A 25,033-nucleotide genomic window follows, 5' to 3' on the forward strand; every position below is an offset into this window, starting at 1 on the left:
ACTTACCCAATTCCATGTCAGTGTTTAAAGAACGAGCAAGATTGTGCAGTTCGACGGATTGCAAAGATGAAATGAGTAATAGATCGGTCAATAAACAGGTTTATGGCTGAATTATCTAGGACAACTATCATGTGGGAAATAACGTGGCACAACAGACATCTTCTTTAACACCAACCATTTAATCACTACAAATGATGAAATAATGACAGTGTTTCTCAGAAAGGGACACTTTCGTGGTCTGTGTGAAATCCTACACCCAATAATCACCACATTGCAGAGGATGATATTTACAGTGTGCACATAATCATGTCGCTATAGTAGGAAACATATTCAACTTTCTACAAGGCTTCTTTCTTCAAAGACGTATTATGTCTAGTCAGTGTGCAAATTGCATAGTGTTTCATAGAACCTATTACTGTGATTATAATTACTGGGACAATACATAGCCTGGGTGTCAAAGTCTATGCAATTCTGAAGAGCTCTCTCCTGATTGTGAAATAATATCATCACCTGAACAGCTTTCATTTGACTGGATGTAATGTGTACAGATTCACCCTTATTAGCTCTATAAGTCTGTGTCTGTGTGTATGCAAGTGTAGAAGTGTGGAATTGGTATGCTTTTTAGAATTAGTTCAATTCAGTTATCCATGTTTAAATGTCGCCTTTGGGAACAACAGTGTTCTGAGTGAGAGTGCACCTAATTAACTATCAACATTAAAAATCACAATTCCCTTTAATTTTTCATGAGGCCTATTTTCCAACAATGCAGCTTTCAGGGCTGGGAATCAATATTTCAGAATGTGCATTTTTCATAACTTCAGTGTAGAAAGCCTAGGTGCATTATTCATATCAGTTACAAGGAAAGTCTAAAAGTGACATTTTTGATATACTGTTTAATAAACACAAGGGTGAGTTTATGAGATGTGCTGATGGATCCTCCGACATGTCTCAGCTATGCTGCATAGCCAACAAGCAGGAAGTTTAGTCATTGAACAGAACAGAACAATTTTCTCTCTGAAGTCGTGCATAACACCCCCCTATTGCTTTTAAATTGCATCTGTTGGAGTGTTTCTCTCTCCTCTCCAAACTCATATTCAGTCTCTTTGATTAGCAGGTTCTCTAAAAATCCCACCTTGAGACCTCTTTCTCTTCAACAACACTCTCTGTTTTGTTCATCTCGTTGACATCGAAACTCTGGCTTCTATCTTCTGCCCATGTCGTCTCCTCCACTGAACTTCTCTCACACTCCTTTTCTTGTTCCCTCTCTTCGATTATCTTCACTAGCCTATGGAACTTCTGGTCCAACTCATCTACTGCTTCCCTCCCTCTCTCCTCCTCCTTCTCGCCCTCGCTTTCCAGTGAGCTCAGTGACCCGGCCTGGGAGTCCCCCCCCTCAAACTCATAGGTTTGCAGTGAGTCGTAGGGTGGCTGGGATAGGTCAGTCACCTGGTCCAAACGGTGCTTCAGGAAGTCCTCCATCCTCAAAGGCAGGGAGGGGTTACAGTTAGCCCCACCCTTTGCCCCTGCCCTGTTAGACACCAGTTCCCGGGCACAGCCCCACCCCCTGCCGTATCCCAGCATGCCTCCAGAGAGGCTCCTACCAAGCACGTACATGTTCAGGAATTCTGCACTGCCTGGATACAAAGTAGTCCCAGTCACAGGTATCCCTCCACTGCCCTGGTTTAGTGAACCCACAATGCTGTATGTTGACTCCCCCAGTGTGTTAGTGTGGGTGTGACTGCTATTTACTTGGCCAACACCAACAGTGTCTTCATTCTTCTCTGAGCTGGGGAGAGTAGAGGAATCTGTGTCTGTGTCATCTACTGCAGAGCTGGAAGCTACAGTGGTGGTGGTGGTCTGTGAGGGAGAGGACTCTGTCTTGTTCTCCTGCTGCTCTGAGGAAGAGATGCTACTGCTGTGACTCTGGGAGCATGAGCCATTTGGGATAGAGTAGGTCAGAACCAGTGCTTCATCTGTCAGTACAGACTCAGGCTGTGTCTGGGGAGGAAATACACAATGATTTTATGAGGAATTATAAATACTTCTGAGGGAGATAATAACAACATTATTACACCCATTATATATGAAAGTGAATATCTGACCCTGATTGGTCCCTGGTCCGGATGCAGCTGCTGTTGCTGGTTGTCAGTGTTGGTCTCCCTGCCTCCCTCTCTCTCTGTGGGTCTGCTGCCAGCCATCATGCTCTCTGGTCCTTCTCTGCCGGGGAACCGTGGCTCAGCAGGATTGAGATGAACCGTTCCAGGCTCTAGCAGATCAAATGTGCCCTGGTTCTGGATGACTAGGGAATTATTAACATTACCCATCTGATGGCCAGGAAGCTCATAGGTTTCCATCAGTTTGGCCAGCTGCAGACCCGACTGGAATGGAGTGGGCCCCTCGGGAAGGTCTCTGAGGACAGGCAGGGTGTGGATGCTGTAGCAGAGGTGTCCGTACACAGGGGTTGAGCCTGGATGCCTGGGGTCCAAAGCAGAGTGTGGGGTCCGGCTCCAGCTGTACGTCCTAGCCCTGGCCTGATTCTGCTGGGTGTACCATCTGGGCGAAGAGATGAGCATAAGGCAGAGGAACACACATGCACGCAAGTACACACAACCAGACACATGCCCTCACACACACTACACAAACCAACGTCACAGCTCACATGTTCCTGCTGTCCTGCATGCGCTGTACTCTGTGCATGCTCTGGAGCGCGGTGATGTCAAAGGCAGCAGTGTCTGCCTCCCCTCCCCCTTCGTCATCATAGGTAATGATGTTCTCCCTCACATCATCCTCCTCAAATGGGGAGTGGGAGTCTCGCTTCTGATGCCGCAGAGACAGAGACAGAGTACACACCACTAGGGAGGCAGGGAGAGAGAGAGGGAGAGAGGGAGAGAGAGAGGGAGAGAGGTACATGATCGTAAATACCACACACTGCCATTTCATGGGATACAGATCTTCAGATAGAAGGACAGACAACGAATAGACAGACAGACATACAGTATAGTGCAAACAGTACAAACAGGCATGTACTATACATTGATTTGACAGTAGTCCTACTACACAGAGAGTCTTACCCAGTAGGGTGGTGACACAGGCCAGCAGGGCCAGCAAGGTGACCATACTGAAGATGAGTGATGGAGAGGCGGAGGGCAGGGGCAGACATACTGTCTGTCTCTCCCAGCCCCTGTCCCTCTGCCTGCCCCTCTCCTCGGCCTGCATGCCTCCTCTCAGACATGGACATACGGTCACGGTGACCGTCCCGGTGTTGGTGAGGCCGGATGCCCCATCCCGCAGCACGATGGGCACGTACAGGGTGAGGAGGGAGGAGGAGAAGCCAGCGAGAGGCTGCAGGGCCGACTGGAGCACCAGTCTCGCTGTGGCACCTGGGGTTAAATGAGACAGTAACACCAGAAACACAAGCCAGTCGTCAGGTCACTGGTACAGGAATGCCATTCTCCAGTTGCAATTAATATTAGAAGTTCGACAGGCTATACAGGCTATACTATGAGATGTAGGCACACTGTCATCAAGCATGTCAAAAAAAGAATCCCGTTGCAGAATTTCTGATTTGACATGCATTAGGCAGAGGGCTGAGGAGGGTGACAGTTTGACACGGAGGTTGAATATTGCTAGAGGGCACCTCCAATCTCCCTGATGGTGAGGTTTAGAGCAGAACTGGACTCTGGAGGGATGCTGAAGTGGACTGTGGCGTCCTGTCCTCCCTGGTCCCTATCCACTGCCCGCAGTACCTGAACGACCTGGGAGATAGAGCAGAGAGAGGAGGACTTCTATTGGACCTCACAGTCACAGAACTGAGCCAATGGCATTGAAGAAAAAGAACTCAGCCAATGGCATTAGAGAAAAAGAACTCAGCCAATGGCAGGCTAGAGAAACAGGACACAGTGATCTGACATCAGTTCCAATTTAATAAGAATTAGACATTAAAAGGAATAGGAAATCTTCAAAGACTTCTAAAGAGAATTGTCCTCTAAAGAGTGGAGTAAAAAAATTGCATTATGGTTATCAGCATGCGGGGCAATAGATAGATAGACTGATAAAGTGCAGTGTCAGAGTTACGTACTGTAGGTAAGTGTTAGCAGCACTGACCTGTCCAGGGGTACTGGAGTCACACACAGACGTTGTGTACTGCCTGTCCAACTCTGGTGCATTATCATTCTGGTCCAGTGTCTCTATGGCAACCACAACTCTGGTCACAAGGTTAGGATTGTCTGGAACAGGGAAGGAGTGCCTGGTGAGTTCAACATCAACTTCATTACAGCTTTTCACAGCTCTCACCCCAGGGCTACAATGAGTGATATGGGGGGAAAACATGACTGTACTAAGCCAGAGTGCGTGTATTTCCTGGGGGCGGCTGAAGCTGAGAGGAGAAGGGGGGAGCCTCATACCTCTCTGTGTGGCGATGACAGTGATATTATGCCACTGCTCGCGCTCCCGGTCCAACTCCATCACCGTGGTGATAAGGCCGCTGTCAGATGCTATACGGAACAGAGCCTCAGGGTCAGACTGAGGGTCAATAGAGTACCTGAGAGAGTGACGGGGGTGGGGGGAGAAAATGTGAGTGAGTGAAGGACAGATTGACTGACTGACGGACGGACTGACTGGCTGAGTGTAGGCTACCTGATGTTGGAGCTTTGTCCTGTGTCTGGGTCCACAGCAGATACCCGACCCACGCTGCAGACAGGAGGACAGTTCTCAGGCACATCTAGACGGTAACGTGACCGGGAGAAGCGTGGGGGCTCGTCTGCGTTGAGGACCATGACCCGTACGTTCGCCCGGTCCTTAAAGGGACCCTTCCGTAGGAACCGTGCGTCCACTATGGGATTCATAACCTCCACTGAGAACGAGTAGGAACCGCACCTCTCATAGTCGAGCAGCTGAGGAGAGAAATACAGTACAACCAATTAGATTTGGCTTATGTCCTTCCCTATAACCAGTTTTGTCTACTAATTCTCTCTTTCTCCTTTGCTCGAACACTCTTCTTCTTTTCATCGTGCCCCTTCCCCTACCCTTGTTCCATAATTCATTTGCTCCCATGTTGATTCATCATTCCCACATTCTATCTCATACTCTCACCCTCATCTCACACACTTTGTTAAATGGAGCTTGCGATGCCCCATGTACTCAACACCACACAGAGGAAAACACAGGCTCACAACCTATTTTCTGGTTGGCGATTTCCAATTCAACTGCTAGATGGAATCTTCCATTTTTCAAATAGCTGTGCATAAATTCCAGGGTATTTGGATCTCTTTTTTTGTCTATTTCCAAGCAAACCAAGGTGAGATATGTTATGTTTAAGTTAATTAAGTGTGTGACATTGCCTGCAATCACACAACAGGATTGCTAGGAAGAATGACTGAGGAAAAAAACGTTAAAATACTGTTTCCAGACCAAATACTGTTTCCAGACCAAATACTGTTATCAGACCTGATTGTTGCTGACTGAAGTCTCTGCAGGCAACACTGTCCTGCTGTTTTCTATGTCTTTCACTGAATTAACTTCCTGGTTAGAGTAGCTTGGAGGAGCAATGCTTAGTTTAGCCTCTCATTTTACACCATTGTGGATGTTTTTTGACTTGAGTCTGATTAAGAGCTATATAACTTATTGCTCACCTTGTTTAACACAATGACAGCCTCTTGGTCTCTTCCGGTGATGTTAAATGTGTCCCCCTCCTCTCCGTCCAGGATGGTATATTCCAGCATGGCATTCTCTCCCAGATCAGCATCTGTGGCCGAGAGGCGACCCACCTCCACCCCTGGTGCTGCCAGCTCAGAGATAGAGAACGACCAGGCACCTACAGCGAGGGAGAGAGAACGAGAGAAAGAGAGAGAGAGAGCAAAAGAGAAAGAGAGAGCGAGCGAGAGAAAGAGAGAGAGAACGAGAGAGAGCGAAAGAGAGAGAGAGAGACCACACAGATGAGTGACAGGGCATAGACATACCATTTAGATTCTAAAATGAGAGTAGTCATTCCAGTAGTCCTCAGGGAAAATGTTTACAGTAATGATGAAAACCAAAAGACAAACTTCTCTCCGAGTGTCCTGTATCCAAGGAAACGGCAGCCAAAGTGCAGTAGTCTGTGACAGGGTTTGGCAGTTGCCTGGCTCTCAGCGATGAGTCTGCCTGTCTCTCTTTGATTCTACACAGTAAGTGACTAACTGTGGTATTCCTACCATGGTCTCCCTCTAAACAGTATGGAAAGGACACACCTTCATCTAATGACACTTGTTAATAATTCAAAGCTTTGCGAATTCAACACACACGTCTCTATCTCCACAGATGAAACCAATACGTTTGTTTAGACTGACTCTGCATTAGTGTCAGATAGAGAATCATGAACATGCCCACAGTGAGCTACAGTAGGACAGCTATAGTGCCCAATAAATACTGTGCATTTGGAATTATGAAATTGCTTGCGAAAGAGAGCGAGCGGGGGGGGGGGGGGTGAAGTCAAGAAAGAGAGGAAGGGGAGAGTGTGACAGAGAGAGAAGGACATATATTACAGAGGAATGTATTGTATGACTGAGAATGTTACATTCTGTAGTGATTCTACTGTCTGTTGGAGCAGAAACAACTGGCAGGCAGATAAAATATGAATAGAATAGAATGCTGAAGCGCTTGGATAAGAAAAGACTTCATGATCTCTCACTGTTTTTCAGGAGGAGCTTCGTGTTGAGAAATCTCATAATATGTTATCAACTCAGATGGTGATGGAGATGACGGTGAGGAGGAGGAAGAAGAGATAAGCAGCTCATTCATGGGATTGAATCATTAGTTTGCAATGAGGAAACACGAGCCATATGCACACATCAAGGAACACTCCATAAAATGGCTTCAAAATCCACTATAAGCACAGCGCTGCTGTGTGACAATCCTGGCAGAGAAGATCCTAAAGGTGCTGTTAGTAGCAGCGAGAGATCAGTGCACCATCACAAGTGCCACATTGCAAGGCATTTCATCACTCTAATCATACACATACACACAAAATCAGACAAGCACACATGCAAAATCAAACACACAAGATCACACACACGCACACGCAAAATCACGCGCAGACACACACAGAAACACGCACACAGAGAGAGAGAGAATACAGAAATATGTCCTAAGAATGTTTCAGCTGGAGTTATAGAAGTTGAAAGCCATAACCGCAATAGCATGACAATGGCCAATAACAAAACCATAACTGTAATGTTCTCACTCTTTCTGAAGTGAGGGGGGTTGTCGTTGACGTCACTCAGCCTCACAGTGACTGTGGTCGTCCCTGACATCCCCCCCAGGTGCCCCCCCATGTCTTTGGCCTCAAGGACGACCAGATAGGTGTCCTGACTCTCCCTGTCCATGTCAGTTACAGCAGTACGCAGGACACCTGGCAGAGAGGACGATGAGAGGACAGTAAATAAGCACATGATGCATTACATTACATCACAGCTGAAGGGACAAGCAGACCTAAATGCTGTAGTGGGATGAGTCACCTGCTTTAATGTCACATATAGCTATGTCACAAGCCTTTATGTCAGGGGTAGGCGACAAGATTCAACCCCGGGCTGTTTTTGTCGGAGCGGATGTTTGGGGGAGCCAGAACATAATTATAATATTTTTAGACTACAAATTGAACACAACTAAGCCCAAAAGGAGATTGTATTTACATTAAGACATGATTACATATCTCTCTTTTTTTATTAGAACACATTTTGGACCGCAGGCTACCTGTTGCTGACCCCTGCTTTATGTAGAGTACACAGAATACACACAGACCACAGAAGTTACACCATGTGATATTTTTACACATCAAAGGGGCATACTGTAGTGTCAGTTCATCAGCATGGCTACCATATGGTTAACATGTAGCTTGATAAGAGTCTGCATTGCAGGCCCACCAGACCTGTCTGAGGATCCACAGAGAAATACTGCTGGCCCTGGGTCACAGCATACACCAGCCTGGCACTGTTACCATACGTAGGGTCGTCTGCATCCGTGGCTGTCACCTGGATTATGGATGTACCTGTTAGAGAGAGATGGATTGGTGAGACTTCAGGAATGACTAATAAGCCCTTGAGGCAGCTTGTCTAGACTGTAATGTAAATCACAGATCAAGACTGAAGCTCTGTCTGTCACATGTAATACCTATATTGGCCATCTCGGGCACGGTGGTGCTGTATGGCTCGTTCTGGAAGACAGGAGGGTTGTCATTGATGTCCTGCACTCTGATGATGAACATGGACGAGGGTTCGAGGGCGTGGCCCGTCTGGCGGTCGGTTACTGTGGCGATGAGGCGGTACTGGTCCTTCTCTTCTCGGTCCAGGGACTTGGTGACGTGGATGTTGCCCGTGTTCCCATCGATGACAAACACAGACCCCACCCCCTCTCCTTCTAAGATGTACTTGGTACGCCCATCACCTCGGTCCATATCTGTGTGCAGCTGCAGGAGATATATGTGTATAGAGAGAGAAGTATAAAGTCATAAAATATCTATGGATTCTGCATTGAGCCTTGCCTAATGAGTGGCTTCAGTTCTCTATGATCCTTTCTCTAAAAAGAGGGTTTACAGTTGAACTTATGCTTTGATGTTTGACATATTGTGTCCAAGCCACCACTGACTCAGAAAATGCATCCCTCATTAGCATAATTGATCATCTACCTAAACAATAGTTTGTGAAATCAGCGGTTGAATCAAGTCCAAGATGTGGTGTTCAGTCAGTGTGAATTGAATGGCACCAGGTGTGAAGGGGACAGAGGGGGCCAGAATGTGTACTGATGCGTACAGCTAATTAACTCATTGGACCAAATAGGCCACCGGGGGATTGTTAGGGGGTGAGAGCACATGACTGTGGACAGTGGCCCCCAAATGTCGCTCTGTCTGTCTTCTGTTTTGTCCATCTGTCTGTTTTCGTTCCCTCTCTGAATCCATCTGTTTGCCTGTCTATGTATCTCTACCTTTGTCTTTCTGTCACCCTCTCTCTATCAATTCAATTCAAGGGGCATTATTGGCATGGGAAATGTGTTTACATTGCCAAAGCAAGTGGCAATAGAAAATAAACAAAATTGAAATTAAAAATTAACATTTCAAAATGTCATATTACAGTGGGGCAAAAAAGTATTTAGTCAGCCACCAATTGTGGAAGTTCTCCCACTTAAAAAGATGAGAGAGGCCTGTAATTTCCATCATAGGTACACTTTAACTATGACAGACAAAATGAGAGAAAAAAAATCCAGAAAATCACATTGTAGGATTTTAAATGAATTTATTTGCAAATTATGGTGGAAAATAAGTATTTGGTCAATAACAAAAGTTTATCTTAATACTTTGTTATATACCTTTTGTTGGCAATGACAGAGGTCAAAAGTTTTCTGTAAGTCTTCACAAGGTTTTCACACACTGTTGCTGGTATTTTGGCCCATTCCTCCATGAAGATCTCCTATAGAGCAGTAATGTTTTGGGGCTGTTGCTGGGCAACACGGACTTTCAACTCCCTCCAAAGATTTTCTATGGGGGTTGCGATCTGGAGACTGGCTAGGCCACTCCAGGACCTTGAAATGCTTCTTACAAAGCCACTCCCGGGCGGTGTGTTTGGGATCATTGTCATGCTGAAAGACCCAGCTACGTTTCATCTTCAATGCCCTTGCTGATGGAAGGAGGTTTTCACTCAAAATCTCACGATACATGGCCCCATTCATTCTTTCCTTTACACGGATCAGTCGTCCTGGTCCCTTTTCAGAAAAACAGCCCCAAAGCATGATGTTTCCACCCCCATGCTTCACAATAGGTATGGTGTTCTTGGATGCAACTCAGCATTCTTTGTCCTCCAAACACGAAGAGTTGAGTTTTTACCAAAAAGTTCTATTTTGGTTTCATCTGACCATATGACATTCTCCCAATCTTCTTCTGGATCATCTAAATGCTCTCTAGCAAACTTCAGACGGGCCTGGACATGTACTGGCTTAAGCAGGGGGACACATCTGGCACTGCAGGATTTGAGTCCCTGGCGGCGTACTGTGTTACTGATGGTAGGCTTTGTCACTTTGGTCCCAGCTCTCTGCAGGTCATTCACTAGGTCCCCCCGTGTGGTTCTGGGATTTTTGCTCACCGTTCTTGTGATCATTTTGACCCCACGGGGTGAGATCTTGCGTGGAGCCCCAGATCGAGGGAGATTATCAGTGGTCTTGTATGTCTTCCATTTCCTAATAATTGCTCCCACAGTTGATTTCTTCAAACCAAGCTGCTTACCTATTGCAGATTCAGTCTTCCCAGACTGGTGCAGGTCTACAATTTTGTTTCTGGTGTCCTTTGACAGCTCTATGGTCTTGGCCATAGTGGAGTTTGGAGTGTGACTGTTTGAGGTTGTGGACAGGTGTCTTTTATACTGATAACAAGTTCAAACAGGTGCCATTAATACAGTTAACAAGTGGAGGACAGAGGAGCCTCTTAAAAAAAGAAGTTACAGGTCTGTGAGAGCCAGAAATCTTGCTCGTTTGTAGGTGACCAAATACTTATTTTCCACCATAATTTGCAAATAAATTCATTAAAAATCATGCAATGTGTTTTTCTGGATTTTTTTTCTAATTTTGTCTGTCATAGTTGAAGTGTACCTATGATGAAAATTACAGGCCTCTCTCATCTTTTTAAGTGGGAGAACTTGCACAATTGGTGGCTGACTAAATACTTTTTTGCCCCACTCTTAGGCCACACAACATTCCTGTGTCCTCTCAATATGGAGAACCAACCTCAGAACATTGAACATGCAATAAAGGGACTTTGGAACAATGGTTTCTGTCAGCCACAATGGTCGTCATGACGATAGATGGAATATGAAAATGTATGTCATTTTTGTTTTGTTATTAAAGGTTAATAGATGATGTTATTACGAAAACATTGTAACATTAAGAGTTTTCCTAGTATATGTTTAATGTTTATACATTGTATGTTGTGTGGAAAATGTCCAAATCAAAGAGAATGTTTTGGTAAAGATGAAATGTAAAGTTAGTTGTCTAAAATTGGATTTGAGTAAAATGCCTTGCCCTTAACTTGGTACGCCCAGAGAATTGCCCTAAAGGCGGTTACGCCCACGTCTGACCCGAGGTTATAAAACCTGTGAGTGAAGAATTAACAGATGAGACTAAGTGACCCAAGCTGCAGTCGAGGTCTAAAAAGTCAACAAACCCAAAATGCAACACAAGTTTGAAGACAAATAAATATTTTTCTACCCAAGCTACAGATGAGTAGCTGTGTCTAAGCGGGTGAATTCAAGTCGAACCACCTAGCCTCCACTCCCAATCGAATCGTGGTATCTACACGGTTTCATTCCTACGCTGTGAGCTCTGAGCTACAGAGCGGTCTGTCCTCAGAAGAGCCCTTCCAGAGCGAGGGCGAGGGAACAGACTCCTAAGCCAAAAGGACACTGACATCGTGAGGACGACCAGAGAGTTGCATCGGAGAAGTGCGTCATAGAGCAGCCTGAATGGTCCACGCGGAGAATCCACAGAGACCTTCCCCACGTAATTACATCATTATATTCTGACCCATAAGAGCGGCAGTTTGGGGCAAGGCTAGGGTTAGAATAAGCATAGCTGACAAATTCACCCAAATGTATATTTCTCTCGTGTACTTTCTTTTTTTTCTCTCTCTTTTAAATCCCCATTTTGGCCCGTTATACTAAGTTCTAAACAATAGCCTAGAATATGTTTTTGTGTATGTATGTATCTTTTATCATCATTTTAGCTTTCTAGTAAATAAATACTCAACTAAAATTGGTGTGGTAGGAACTCATTGGTGAGACCCGGGTCCGTGCAGATTCCCGGATTATGCGTCGTTCCGAACGAGACTGTAATTAGCGGCTGTTGTAAAATCGATATTCTGATATTCTTTGAGTTAATCTGGGAAATAGAAACTCAATAAAACAAATTTTCCCATGGTGCCCCAGGTTAATGAGTTAATAATTGGTTGATTCAGTTAATCACGCAATTAGAATCCTTTAATAATTAGATGAGCAACAGTCGTCACATTAACTAATACAACGTCACGACATCACTGAGTTTGTACATAGTCAAAGCTTCCCTTAAGTTTGGGTCAGTCACAGTGGTCAGGTATTCTGCCACTGTGTACTCTCTGTTTAGGGCCAAATAGCATTATAGTTTGCTCTGTTTTTTTGTAAATTCTTTCCAATGTGTCAAGTAATTATCATGATTTGTTTGAGTCTAATTGTGTTGCTATCCTGGGGCTCTGTGTCTGTTTGTGTTTGTGAACAGAGCCCCAGGACCAGCTTGCTTAGGGGACTCTTCTCCACGTTCATCTCTCTGTAGGTGACGGCTTTGTTAGGTGGTTGTAGAATTGAACGGCTCTTTTCTGGATTTTGATAATTAGCGGGTATCGGATTAATTCTCCTCTGCATGGTCTCATTTTGATGTTTGTCCCATTTAGTGAATTCTTGGTTGGTGAGCAGACCCCAGACCTCACAACCATAAAGGGCAATGAGTTCTATAACTGATTCAAGTATTTTTTGCCAGATCCTAATTGGTATATCAAATTTTATGTTCCTTTTGATGGCATAGAAGGCCCTTCTTGCCTTGTCTCTCAGATCGGTCACAGCTTTGTGGAAGTTACCTATGGTGCTGATGTTAAGGCCGAGGTATGTATAGTTTTTTGTGTGCTCTAGGGCAACGGTGTCTAGATGGAGTTTGTTTTTGTGTTCCTGGCGACTGGACCTTTTTTGGAACACCATTATTTTTGTCATCGCTGAAGATCTAGGTGCAGAAGATCTAAGTGCTGCTGTAGGCCCTCCTTGGTTGGGGACCGAAGCACCAGATCATCAGCAAATAGTAGACCTTTGACTTCATATTCTAGTTGGGTGAGGCTGGGTGCCCTCGCCAATTCGTTGATATATATGTTGAAGAGCGCGGGGCTTAAGCTGCTTCCCTGTCTCACCCCAAGGCCTTGTGGAAAGAAATGTGTGTTTTTTGATAATTTTAAGCGCACACTTATTGTTTGTGTACATGGATTTTATAATGCTGTATGTTTTTCCCCCAACACCGCTTTCCATCATTTTGTGTCAAAACTTTTTTGAAATCAAAAAGCATGAGAAGACTTTGCCTTTGTTTTGGTTTGTTTGTCAATTAGGGTGTGCAGGGTGAATACGTGGTCTGTCATAAGGTATTTTGGTAAAAAGCCAATTTGACATTTGCTCAGTACATTGTTTTCACTGTGGAAATGCACAAGTCTGCTGTTAATGATAACGCAAGGTTGCTGTTGACGCATATTATTGTTATTCTTATCTCTTCGTTTTTTGGGGGGTGGGGCATTTTTCTTAAAACTACATTGTTGGTTAAGGGCTTGTAAGTAAGCATTTCACTGTAAGGTGAAATACCTGTTGTATTTGGCACATGTGATAAATACAATTTGATTTGATATCCCACGGTAGTTATTGGGGTGAAATTTGTCTCCCCTTCTGAGAATGCACCTCTGACAGTCCATCTGCCCATCTGTTTCTCTCTTTCTGTCTGTCTACCTGTCTCTGTGTGTCTGCCCATTTTACTTTGCAGTAAAGAGTGCTAGCTTGTTCAGTATTTAATAGCAGTAGGGGGATATTACAGGGAGCTTGGTGGGTAAAAGGCCAGACACACAGAAATAGAAAGCTAAAGAGATTACTCAGCCTTCATCACACAAGGAAGGCTTTCTGACCAGGAACCTTCACATCTTGCTCCACTTAAGGCACTTCTGCACATGCTCATAATCCACTAGGCTTACTCACATCCCATCCTTTCCTGCCCTTCGCTGCAGACCCTCCATCTTAGACCAACACAATCTCTGTCTAATGAACCACAACTGATTATTTTAACTATAGTAAGTAGCATGGGTTGTTTGATATTTGCTGAGCAATATTACTGCAGGTTTTCACATCAATTAAGGTCTGTATATATACTGTAGGTTCTTTCATATGGAAACAGCTTTGTGGTCTCTGTGGTTATTATATTTTTCACATGAGAATTACGCACAAGCCAAGCCATGGGCAAGGAAAATTGTTAATATTATTATGTGACATAAGCCTGGAGAGAGCAAGCATAAGAATGTATTATGGACCCTAGGCCTTTAATCACATAGCTGTGCATTTATTCTAGCCAAGAATACCAAAATGGTGCATAAAAACATTGGTATACATGTCAACTGTAATTCATAAACCCTGGGTGTATACAGCCAAGTGTGTCTGTGTGCAACTGTGATATGTGTGTTAGAGAGAGAGAGTCAGTGTGTGTGTATGTGTGTAGTTGAGCGTGCAGTTAGGGATTAAAGAAACACACGATAACAGACAGTAAGAAATGCTATATATTCTTCCTCCTTAAATCTGCTTTGATTCGGATCCCATACATCACCACGAGAGACATCTTTGTCAGTCTCCTTCCCTATCTTACTCTCCTAACACCCTTCCCTCCTAGCCCCCACACCGTCTCTCACCAACCCCTACCATACTAGTCTCAATCTAATTGCTAGCTCAGTTCTGCTGTGCATCAGTCGCCATGGAAAAAAATGTTCCTCTGTGGGGTTGAAACTTAACCAATCCATAAAAACATGTATTTTTTTGTTGTTGAAATGATCTCTGATAGAATTCCCAGACGGCTACTTTCCCCATGCAGTTGTCTCTCTCCCCCACTCTCTTTCATCTCAATGTTCTCTTCTCCTTGCTCTTACAGTGTGGCAGGGATCTTCAGTCCATCTTCACCTTGGTGATTTTCTCTCCCAGTAAAATTCTCATTCATTGCCATGATGTATCTTACCCCCCCGCTCACCGTTTCTAGCAAACGGTCTTTCAAACGGCATAGCACACACACTCTACACATGTATGTGAATCTGGGCATTGATGTATGTATGATCTTATCAAACTCATAGCCCTAACGAGCTGGAACATGTTTGACATAACATCCAAGCAACATCCTAGCCATCTCAAGCCCTGAATCAGACTTGCGCACTTACTACAACAACAAGAAAGAGTGTCTCCACCGACCACACTGACATCCCTCCCTGACTGTATCAATAACAGGCAGAGAGGAAGATGAAACATTTACGATGTGAACACAGTGTTGGTTGGGGAGGCTCCAAACTGTGGTGTCACAATAAAGTACGCTGCCTGCTACTGTGAGTTGGCAGAGTTCCCTGTAAGCGTCACAGCTAATATAATCCACACACACACTAAAGCTGCCAACAGATGCATTAGCAGCCCAACACTTTGCCTGTGAAGTGCTACAAGTAACTTCCACAGATCTAGATGTTTCAGGTGTGCTCTGATTTAAAACCTCCAATCATCTCATCATCACACTGGCTGAACACTGACTTCCTGTCAGCTCTGTGGTGTTGTTGGTGTGGTGCGACCTACCATACTTATTGGCTAACCTTAATGAAGTAAAGTATGTCAACTGACTAGTAGTGTACTGAAGTGGTTCCCAAACTGTGGGGTGTGCGAAGGACCACCCCGCCCCCCTTACTCCTGGAAATTGTAGTAAATTGTAGTAAGCAGTTTTCCTTGTCATGTCAGTCATTGCAGGCCTTAGAGAGATAATTTCCCAATCAACTAGCCCGTGTCAGCTAATGCTTTTTAGCTCGGTTTTTTAGCCCATAGATTTTGTTGTAATGTTTGGGTCAATCAAACATCACATGAACACACATACATTAATTTAAGACATGGCAAAATGTGTAGAATTGTAGGAAATAAGCTTTAATCTGCAAAATTGTCTCTCTGCCAACAAGAGGGGTGTGAACAGTGTGTGTCATAAACAGTGCTTGTGCCTATAGAAATAGACGTGGGGGGTGCCGGATGTTCACCATGAATGCTAGAAGGGGGGCTTGAGTGAAAAAGTTTGGGAACACCTGGTGTGCTATATCCTCAGGCTGTTGTTCTAGGAATTTACCAAAGATACATTTATGGATATTTCTGATAACACTGAAATCATACTGTACTTTAATGACATTGGTTGTGAATAGGTCTTACCCGTCCGATGAGCACTGGCTCTGGTCCTCTGTACTCCTCAATGACAAAGAACTGGTTCCACTGCCAGCTCCGCTTAGGACGAGAGCGAGACCCCACCCCTGTTAGAGTTAACCCCTCCCCCTGAGAGACAAAGCCCCACCCAGAGATACTCTCTGGGAGAACTCTGAACTCTGGATGCGAGACAGTCTGGAGTTTCACATGATGCTTGGGGTCTCCATTGGCCTCTGCCTCCATGGAATGCTGGGCCTCAAGTGACTGAGTGTGAACATCCCCATTATCCACATGGTCACTCTTGGATGTAATTACATTCCATATCTTTCCAGGAGTCAAAGTGGTTTGAAGGGTAAAGTCTGGAGTTTGAGTTGATATCTGTACTATTTCATCCACGCCATTCTTTTCTTTGTCTGTTAATCCAGGAGTCAGTGGGATGTGGGTTGTCATAAGGACCTCAGCATTCTGACCATGATTCACCAGAGAGTTTTCTGCAGCCCTCAGTTCAATTAGGTCTTCCTGGCTGTTCTGAGCTGTAATCGGTAAACTAACAGTTAGTGAACTACATCCTGGCTGCTCCTCCCACATACAAACCAAAACAAGAAGAAGCACCGTTGGGGTGGTCATAGTGGAGGTGGTGTGTTAGTCAACTCTATTCAGAGATGTTTTGATCCTCTCCTTGGATTCTGTTTGTCTTCTCCCCACATTGTGATTTCCTTTGCTATCCGCAGGGTCAGTCTTTATTCTGGTTTACTTTTCACTCTCACACTAACTCATTCCCGTTCTGCTGTACACATGATGCAGGACTCCCTCCCACGGCCGCAGCAGAGCGGAGCTGGATTACCTGAGTAGAGAGATAATTAGAGTAATCTTAGCTGTTTTAATTAAAAGGAGAGCAAACAGCTCCGAGGTGCAGGAGGCATGAAGACATGCAGAGATGTTGACACTATTCTCATTAACTCCTCAAGACCTGAGGAGAACTGGCTGCCATTTTACAACTACACTTTGTGGGGAATATATTGCAATAGTCTGTACTGTCTGCACTGTGTTTTTGCATACAGTCTATGTGGAGATTTGTCCATCTTTTAGTGTTTAGTGAATTTGAAGGATTAGACACCACAGTCATCAGCTTATAGAACACAAGAGGCTATGTTCAGTCTGTTGTAAAATGTCAGCATACAAATACCTATTATCTATTTATAACATAATAAAACATTACAAGGGCTCATAGATTCTCGTAACTAGTAACAAAGCATTACATATTTTGGTTTAAAGCGTCACTGAATACTCATTGACAGAATGGGGCACATGAGACTATTGTGTTAGGTTATGAGCTCATTATAATGCATGTAAAGGAGATTTGTCTCTGGAGGCTGAGTTTGGGCCTGAAGGGCAGAGGGTGGGGCACAGCTCCACTACTTTACTGTGTCAGACACAATTGCCACTCCATCAGATGATTGATGTCGTCCTAAAGATGGCCTCCTCATGCCTCAATGCCAAGTAGTGGAAGAAGTCCCCCTTCAAAGATTAATTGGACTCATACATATTTTAATCAATTTCTGTCATCATTTCCCAAAAGTTTAACGATCCGAGTTTCGTTAGTATTAGAGTCAGACCCCGGCCATCGATCTTGCAGGCTTTGTGCAATGAAGGCTGTCACCAACTTAAGACTGAAAATGTGTAATAAATATCTATCTCTCTCTCTCTCTCTCTCTCTCTTTGTGTGTGTATGAATTCGTCACTGTCACTCTTTACATTTCCCTCTCTCTCATTTAACACACACTCATATACAATCGTACATATTTATTTCTGTCTGTAAGAACAGAATGGCTGCCAACCTACAATCCCTGACTTGGCATGCCCAAATCCTATGTTTATATTGAATAGCCTTATCTGAGCTCCATTTTACTGTGTAATTAAAACATCTGCAATTGTATTACAAAACCATTCATTTAGATGCACATGAGGGCCTAAGTTAAAACACTATTAACCCAAAATGACTGTGTAATATTTATCAGAATGTTTAATTTATTAAATGTTTTTATGTTTACGACAGGAACAGAATCCTCATTCATTCCCATTCAGCAATTGCCCTAGTTTCTTAACGCTTGATAACAAAGAACTAATTTGAGCTATATATTCGACTTTGTTCTACCCCTCCCTTCCACATGAATTCTTTCGCCGAAGAGAAAAATTAACTGTTTAAAAGGAATAATGCTCTTTTTTTGTATTTTGCACACATTAATGCCACTTCATCAATATTAATGCCAGATGTGCACTCAGTCTCTCTGAGCCGATGTGTCTGTTCCCTCATCTTTAAACCATCCCATATACTGTATCTCCACTAAAGCTTTTACAGCCATTCCCTTTCTTCTGTATAATGCTGCATCTTTGAATCCATTAATAGTACTTCCTGGCCCATTTTAAAACAGTTAGCTTTAGTGTTGTTCATATTGCTCTCATGTCTACTGCTCCACAATTACAGAAAAAACATGTCATTTAATATTATTTTTCAGCATTTGAGATGTAAGTGTTAGTGAGAAACATGTGTGAGGGGATTGCTGGAAAGAGATATAGAGTGATAGAGATAGATAGGCAATGAAAGACTGAGGGCGAATTTACTGTTGCTGGCTCGGAGGGGGATGATGAGTGTCACACAGGCCTAAATTGCAAATCGCTGTTTCAGTCTCACTTCACTCTGTGTCTCGCTTCACTGCAAGAAAGCTGTTTCATTTTTATTAAAAATAGACTGTGCATGTCAAGCCTTTACATATATAGAGAGAGAGGGGGGGGGGGGGGTAGAGAGAGAGATACAGAGAGAGAGAGAGAGAGAGATACAGAGAGAGGGGGAGGAGTGGGAGGGAGGGGAAAAGAGAGAGGGAGCGAGGGGGAGATAGAGGAAGAAGAGAAGAGAGTATGTGATGAAGGGAGAGCTTGGCTGGCTTAAGCAACGAAGACAGGCAGAGATTCTGCTCCACCCGTGCGTCTCCCTGACATTCTCTTCTTCCTTCCATTCATCTTAATGTTTTAAGACTGCTCTGCCTCTCTCTCTCTCTCTCTACCACCTTCTCTCATTCTCTCTGTGTGTAGACAGTCCTCCCATTCTGTCCAAACCAAACTGATGAGGCCTCACTGTGACTGTACTCAGCACATCACTCATCTTGCTATTGTCAACATCTGACATTCAGACAGTCAGTCAAAGCTTAAGTGGTATGACAACCTCCCAATCAAAGTGCTGTGTTGTGGCAGACGTGTGCTCGCTCTAACAATGTGTTAGTGTTTATGACTCAGCTGTACATTCACTTGACAAATTAATGAGTTCAACAAAGACTCCGGTGAATGGGGACTATCTATACTGGCCGTGTGTGTGTGTGTGTATTATGTGCTGAGTGGAAATGACTAATAATGATCTTCTCTTCTCCTTTTTGATGTCCAAAGTCAAAGTGTTGTTGACGTGCAAATGTGGTACATGGTGTCTTATTCTAAGGGTCTGTTATTTCTCTCCCTACTTCCTCTCCTCTTGTGCCACACACACGCACACTCTTCAAAGCTGTTCATTAGCATACTGTAGATAGGCCTACACTGAACAGCCTGGAGCACAACCTTGTCTTGTTAGAGAATTCTGGAGCTGTGACCCCTCTGACGCATGTTAATGTGATTTACACACTTGGTCTAACTATAATAATGAATGCAACGCTAACAATTCCGAGCTACTGGCGACGCGGAGGCGAGCTCATCATTTTCATTACGCGAGCGCAAATCCGTGCGGAACCAGCGCGGTCTGCAGGTGAGCGTTTTTTGCGCGCGCTCCACAACGCACGAGTCCAGGAAGGACAACAAGCTCTCACAGTCTCATGTTAAAATTAGACATTTATCCATGTTTCTCAAACGTTTAATTTCGAAGTTGTTCCAAACCTCAAATTTCCAAGTATTTAAGGTTAAGTTTATCCATTAACTTCAAAATCTTAAGGTTAGGCATTAACTCTGAATGGTTAAGGTAAGGGTTAAGGTTTGGGATAGGCTTATAAGAAAAATATCTTGCACCAGATGCTTACGCCCATCCACCATCTCCAAGTGCCACTAAGGCACTGTTGGCCGGTTTCCACTTCATCTGATGATGTCCTCAGACATGGATGGACATCTGTACTAAGCAAAAATATAAAACGCAACATGCAACAATTTCTAAGATTTTGCTAAGTTACAATTAGGGCTGTTACAGTGACCATATAACCGCCACACTGGCAGTCACGAGTCATGACCACAGTCAAATTCCATGTGACCATTTAGTCACGGTAACTAGGCGGTAACTGGTAGTTATTAGTAGCCTACCAAACTTGCAGGACAGTCGCTAATGGTCTTGTACTCAGCGCTCTCTAATCACTATGATATCAACGCAAATGCAATCAAAAATCAAATCAAACACTTCACGAGAGCCCTGGCATTCAGAGCTTGAGCGGGAAAGGATCACCTGTTGCTCAGTGACAGACAGCTCCTCATAGCTGATTGATGCATGGAATTAAATAAGTGTTCCTATGAACCCATGTTGCGCAACATTTCTACAGACTATGATATATGCAATTGCATGAGAAAACAGAGTTTTGATGGCCTCTATTAAAAAGAGGATCCAATCAGATTTCTATACGCTAGGCCTATTATATTTATTTCTCATCTTTCCTAATATTAAGCACATTGCTTCTCTTTACAACTAGAGTAGCCTGCCTGGCTGGCATGAAAATTAACCGTGGGAAAAGCGTCCTCCATTCGCTATTCAAGTGCATACGGATTACAATGCTTTCCTCCCCCTGCACCTGTTCCAACAGATAATAATGGCCCATTCTAAATCCAAACTAATTTCACACATATATTATTTAGTGTATGTAGTCTGATTGGAGTCAGAATACTATCACTTGTGAATGATGCCCAGAATGTGCAGCCTGTGCAAGAAACAGAGCAGAGCGCATGCCTTTTATGCAACTTTTCTTCAAATTATTATTATGTATTAGAAAATCAAAACATATAGCCTAACGTTGGTATCACAACTAAAGTTGCATTAATAACTCTAAATGAAGCATATAGGAGGACCTGTTTCTTTGTTCGCCACTGAACACAGAATAGCCGCGTGTGCGCAATCCTTCAAATCATTTGGGTAAACTATCCTTTCTATTTTATTCAGCTGTTCCATTTTATTGTTCTCACTGTAAAACAATATAAAATAATGCCACGGGAATTATAAACTATTCTTGCCTGTTAAATGAACTAGTATAGCCCACAGCTATATGGCATAGACAGATTAGGGCCTAACATAATGACAACTCAGAGTATGCTATTCTGTTCTTCTGAAATAGACTACATTTTCTTCATATCATGTTTCTTTAGACCGGCCTAAAATAAATCATTGACGTATTGTGATGGTGTAGGCTATATTAAAAGTATTTATTAGACGTTTTTATAATGTAGACGCTCCATAGGTGCGCCATAGGCTATGCGTGGAAGCTGGAGATGCTAAATGTGTTTGTTAATTAACAGTCAAATACCGTGAGATCGGCAGTTATTTGCATGACAAAATGTCATGACCGCCACAGCCCTAATTACAGCTCATATAAGGAAATCAGTCAATTGAAATAAATAAATTAGGCCCTAATCTATGGATTTCACATGACTGGGCAGGGGCGCAGCCATCGGTGGGGCTGGGAGGGCATAAACCCACCCACTTAGGAGCCAGGCCCACCCAATGGGGAGCCAGGGCCATCCAATCAGAATGAGTTTTCCCCATAAAAGGGGCTTCATTACAGAGAGAAATACTCCTTAGCACCCCGCCCCTCAGACAATCCCGCAGGTGAAGAAGCCAGATGTGGAGGTCCTGGGCTGGCTTGGTTATACGTGGTCTGCGGTTGTGAGGCCAGTTGGACGTACTGCCAAATTCTTTAAAACGCTGTTGGAGGTGGCTTATATTAGAGAAATAAACATTTAATTCTCTGGCAAAAGCTCTGGTGGACATTCCTGCAGTCATCATGACAATTGCACAAAATTTGAGACATCTGTGGCATTGTGTTGTGTGACAGAACTGCACATTTGAGTGGCCTTTTATTGTCTCCAGCACAAGGTGCACCTGTGTAATGATCATGCTGTTTAATCAACTTCTTGATATGCCATATGTCAGATGGATGGATTGATTATCTTGACAACGGCTAAAATGCTCACGAACAGGGATGTAAACAAATATGTGCACAACACTTGAGAGAAATAAGCTTTTTGTGTGTATGGAACATTTCTGGGATCTTTTATTTCAGCTCACGAAACATGGGGCGGCGGGGTAGCCTAGTGGTTAGAGCGTTGGACTAGTAACCGAAAGTTTGCAAGTTCATATCCCGAGCTGACAAGGTACAAAAACCCACTGTTCCTAGGCCGTCATTGAAAATAAGAATTTGTTCTTAACTGACTTGCCTAGTTAAATAAAGGTAAAATAAATAAATGGGACCAACAGTTTATTTTTTTTTGTTCAGCGTAATAGTGACTTGTCTGGGTAGGAAGGGAAGCTGACTATCACATTAAAACAGTCGTTACTAGTTACCACAGTCCACCTATTTCCACAATTTATCTTCTTAAAATCTGGTTTTAAACCTAACCACAGTGCTAACCTTATGCCTAACCCTAAGCTTAATTAGGACCAAAAAGCATTTTATTTGTTTCATTAATGTTTACGATATTTGTGGTTGTGGAAACCCATAGGTACCATATGTCAAATCTCCGCGCTTAGTTTAGTCAACCAGAACATCCGCAGTTTGGTCCCTTCCAACGGATCTCCTGAATAACTCTGTATTATGTCTACATTATTATGTCTGCTAAAACAGCTGACATCTGAAGACAAACATTCGTTTGCACATTGTATTTGACATAGGCGCGCGCGCCACACAATTTTGTTTTTTTGTCAGATTCACCACCATGGAACATGTATCGACACTGGAAGAAATATTTATTCGCATACATAAGACTGTCAACAGCAGCTATAATAAATTGAATAACTGATACCCCATTTATTCCGTAAAATGCATCGGCTACAGTGAAAGTAAGCTACAAATAAATCAGAATCCCATTATGAAAAAGAAAACGTTTTGTCCCGATGCATTTTTCTCATGCGAATTTCAATCTTACCTTTTAATACAGATATAATTGGGTAGCTCCTTCGTCTGCCAGCGATTTAAGTAAACGCGCTGAATGAAATACAACTAGATTCCAAAGTGGGGAAGCCGGTGTTCTTCACTGGGTGCCTTTAAGCGCGCGCTCTCACTCTGGTGCTCGTGAGACTGTTCCAGTAAATGACATATCACTCCCCCTCTATCCTCACAGACCCCTATCCTTCTCGCGCGGCTGACAGTTTGATTCTCGTTTTGGGGGATATTGTAGGCTACTATTTTTTCAGCCTTCATGCCACAATGTAATTGTGGGCATGTTTGCTTTGCATCCTGTGAATGCGTATCCTATTCTTGTACTTTCTCATCCTAACGCCTGTGATCCAGTATATATTATCACTGCAGTCCAGTGGTTGCATGCATCAGCCAAACGTAAACAATGTGGTCTTTTTTTTTGTCATGGGAAAGTTAAATAGTTTTAGAGCCAGGAAAATAGTCTGTCAGCTTGCAGCCTTGCACTCTTAAATAAGAATGCTCAGCAGTAGTCCTCTCCCCATCAGTTACTCTTCAATTGTCTCTTCAATAGCTGTTGAAAGAGGGACAAAAGAATATGCTGAGTTGAGTAAAACTGAATACATATATTAGGCCTATACTAATGTGGTAGTAAACCATGACATGTGTACACAGGGGGAAAAACTGTTTTAGCAAGACTGCACAATTTCCCAAGTGCATGGAACCCCTGGTGGCTGTAATTGTTATGTCTGGTCTGTGTACTGAACCTTACTTTTCCTGGTACATTAATTCAGCCTTGAAAAAGGGAGAGTTGCACTATGGCTGTTTTCACAGAATTAAAATAAATATACACTGCTGTTCAAAAGTTTACCGTCATTTAGAAATGTCCTTGTTTAAAAAAATGAATTTTTGTCCATTAAAATAACATACTAACTGCTAGCTTGCCTGCCCGGTCTGCTAACTGCTAGCCCTTGCTAACTGCTTGCTTGCTAACCCGGTCTGCTAACTGCTAGCTTGCCTGCCCGGTCTGCTAACTGCTAGCCCTTGCTAACTGCTAGCTTGCCCTGGTCTACTAACTGCTAGCCCATGCTAACTGCTTGCTTGCTAACCCGGGCCTGCTAACTGCTAGCTTGCCCTGGTCTACTAGCTGCTAGCTTGTTTAGCTCCGGCCTACTAACTGTTAGCTTGTTAGCCTGCTAACTGTTTGAATCGGCGTGTCCCCAGCCAGCCCAACAACTCACTGGACCCCCATGTGTTCACTTGGCCACGCATGCCTCTCTCTAATATCAATATTCCTTGTCCATTACTGTCCTGGTTAGTAATGGTACTGTCCTGGTTAGTGATTACTGTCTTATTTCACTGTAGAGCCTCTAGCCCTGCTCAATATGCCTTAACCAACCATGTTGTTCCTCCTTCTACATATGCGATGACATCACCTGGTTTAAACATATCTAGAGACTATATCTCTCTTCATTACTCAATGCCTAGGTTTACCTCCAATGTACTCACATCCTACCTTACCTTTGTCTGTACACTATGCCTTGAATCTATGCTATCGTGCCCAGAAACCTGCTCCTTTTACTCTCTGTTCTGAACGTGCTAGACGGCCAGTTCGTATAGTCTTTAGCCGTACCCTTATCCTACTTTTCCTCTGTTGATGTAGAGGTTAATCCAGGTCCTGCAGTGCCTAGCTCCACTCCCACCCCTCAGGTGCTCTCATTTGTTGACTTCTGTAAACGTAAAAGCCTTGGTTTCATGCATGTTAACATTAGAAGCCTACTCCCCAAGTTTGTTTTACTCACTGCTTTAGCACACTCTGCCAACCCAGATGTCTTAGCCGTGTCTGAATCCTGAAATCTCCTTTGCTAACTATAACGTTTTCCGCCAAGATAGAACTGCCAAAGGGAGCGG

General features: G+C 43.7%; 1 protein-coding gene across 1 annotated transcript; it reads right to left on the minus strand.

The window, feature by feature from the left end:
* Positions 1–160: 160 nt before the first annotated feature.
* Positions 161–23,274, minus strand: LOC139406678 (cadherin-24-like). The gene is made up of 14 exons (XM_071149553.1): positions 23,133–23,274; positions 15,990–16,824; positions 8,143–8,437; positions 7,901–8,020; positions 7,217–7,384; positions 5,631–5,812; positions 4,636–4,892; positions 4,404–4,540; positions 4,105–4,226; positions 3,638–3,755; positions 3,072–3,380; positions 2,660–2,852; positions 2,103–2,553; positions 161–1,998 (listed from the first exon to the last, which is right to left on the minus strand). Exons 2-14 carry the CDS (start codon positions 16,605–16,607, stop codon positions 1,120–1,122), a joined length of 3,849 nt encoding a protein of 1,282 aa, XP_071005654.1. The 5' UTR covers positions 16,608–16,824; positions 23,133–23,274; the 3' UTR covers positions 161–1,119.
* Positions 23,275–25,033: the final 1,759 nt, after the last annotated feature.

This window comes from Oncorhynchus clarkii, chromosome 4, assembly GCF_045791955.1.
Source record: "Oncorhynchus clarkii lewisi isolate Uvic-CL-2024 chromosome 4, UVic_Ocla_1.0, whole genome shotgun sequence".
NCBI classification, from domain to species: Eukaryota; Metazoa; Chordata; class Actinopteri; order Salmoniformes; family Salmonidae; genus Oncorhynchus; species Oncorhynchus clarkii.

What these genes read in the sequence shown, in the direction of transcription:
- LOC139406678 (XM_071149553.1), bottom strand. Translation starts at nt 16,607, where the DNA reads ATGACCACCCCAACGGTGCTTCTTCTTGTTTTGGTTTGTATGTGGGAG. An exon ending in AGCCAGTGCTCATCGGACGG is followed by an intron (nt 8,438 to 15,989) that starts GTAAGACCTATT and finishes TATCTCCTGCAG; the next exon opens with CTGCACACAGATATGGACCG. An exon ending in ACTCCAGTACCCCTGGACAG is followed by an intron (nt 3,756 to 4,104) that starts GTCAGTGCTGCT and finishes TCTATCTCCCAG; the next exon opens with GTCGTTCAGGTACTGCGGGC.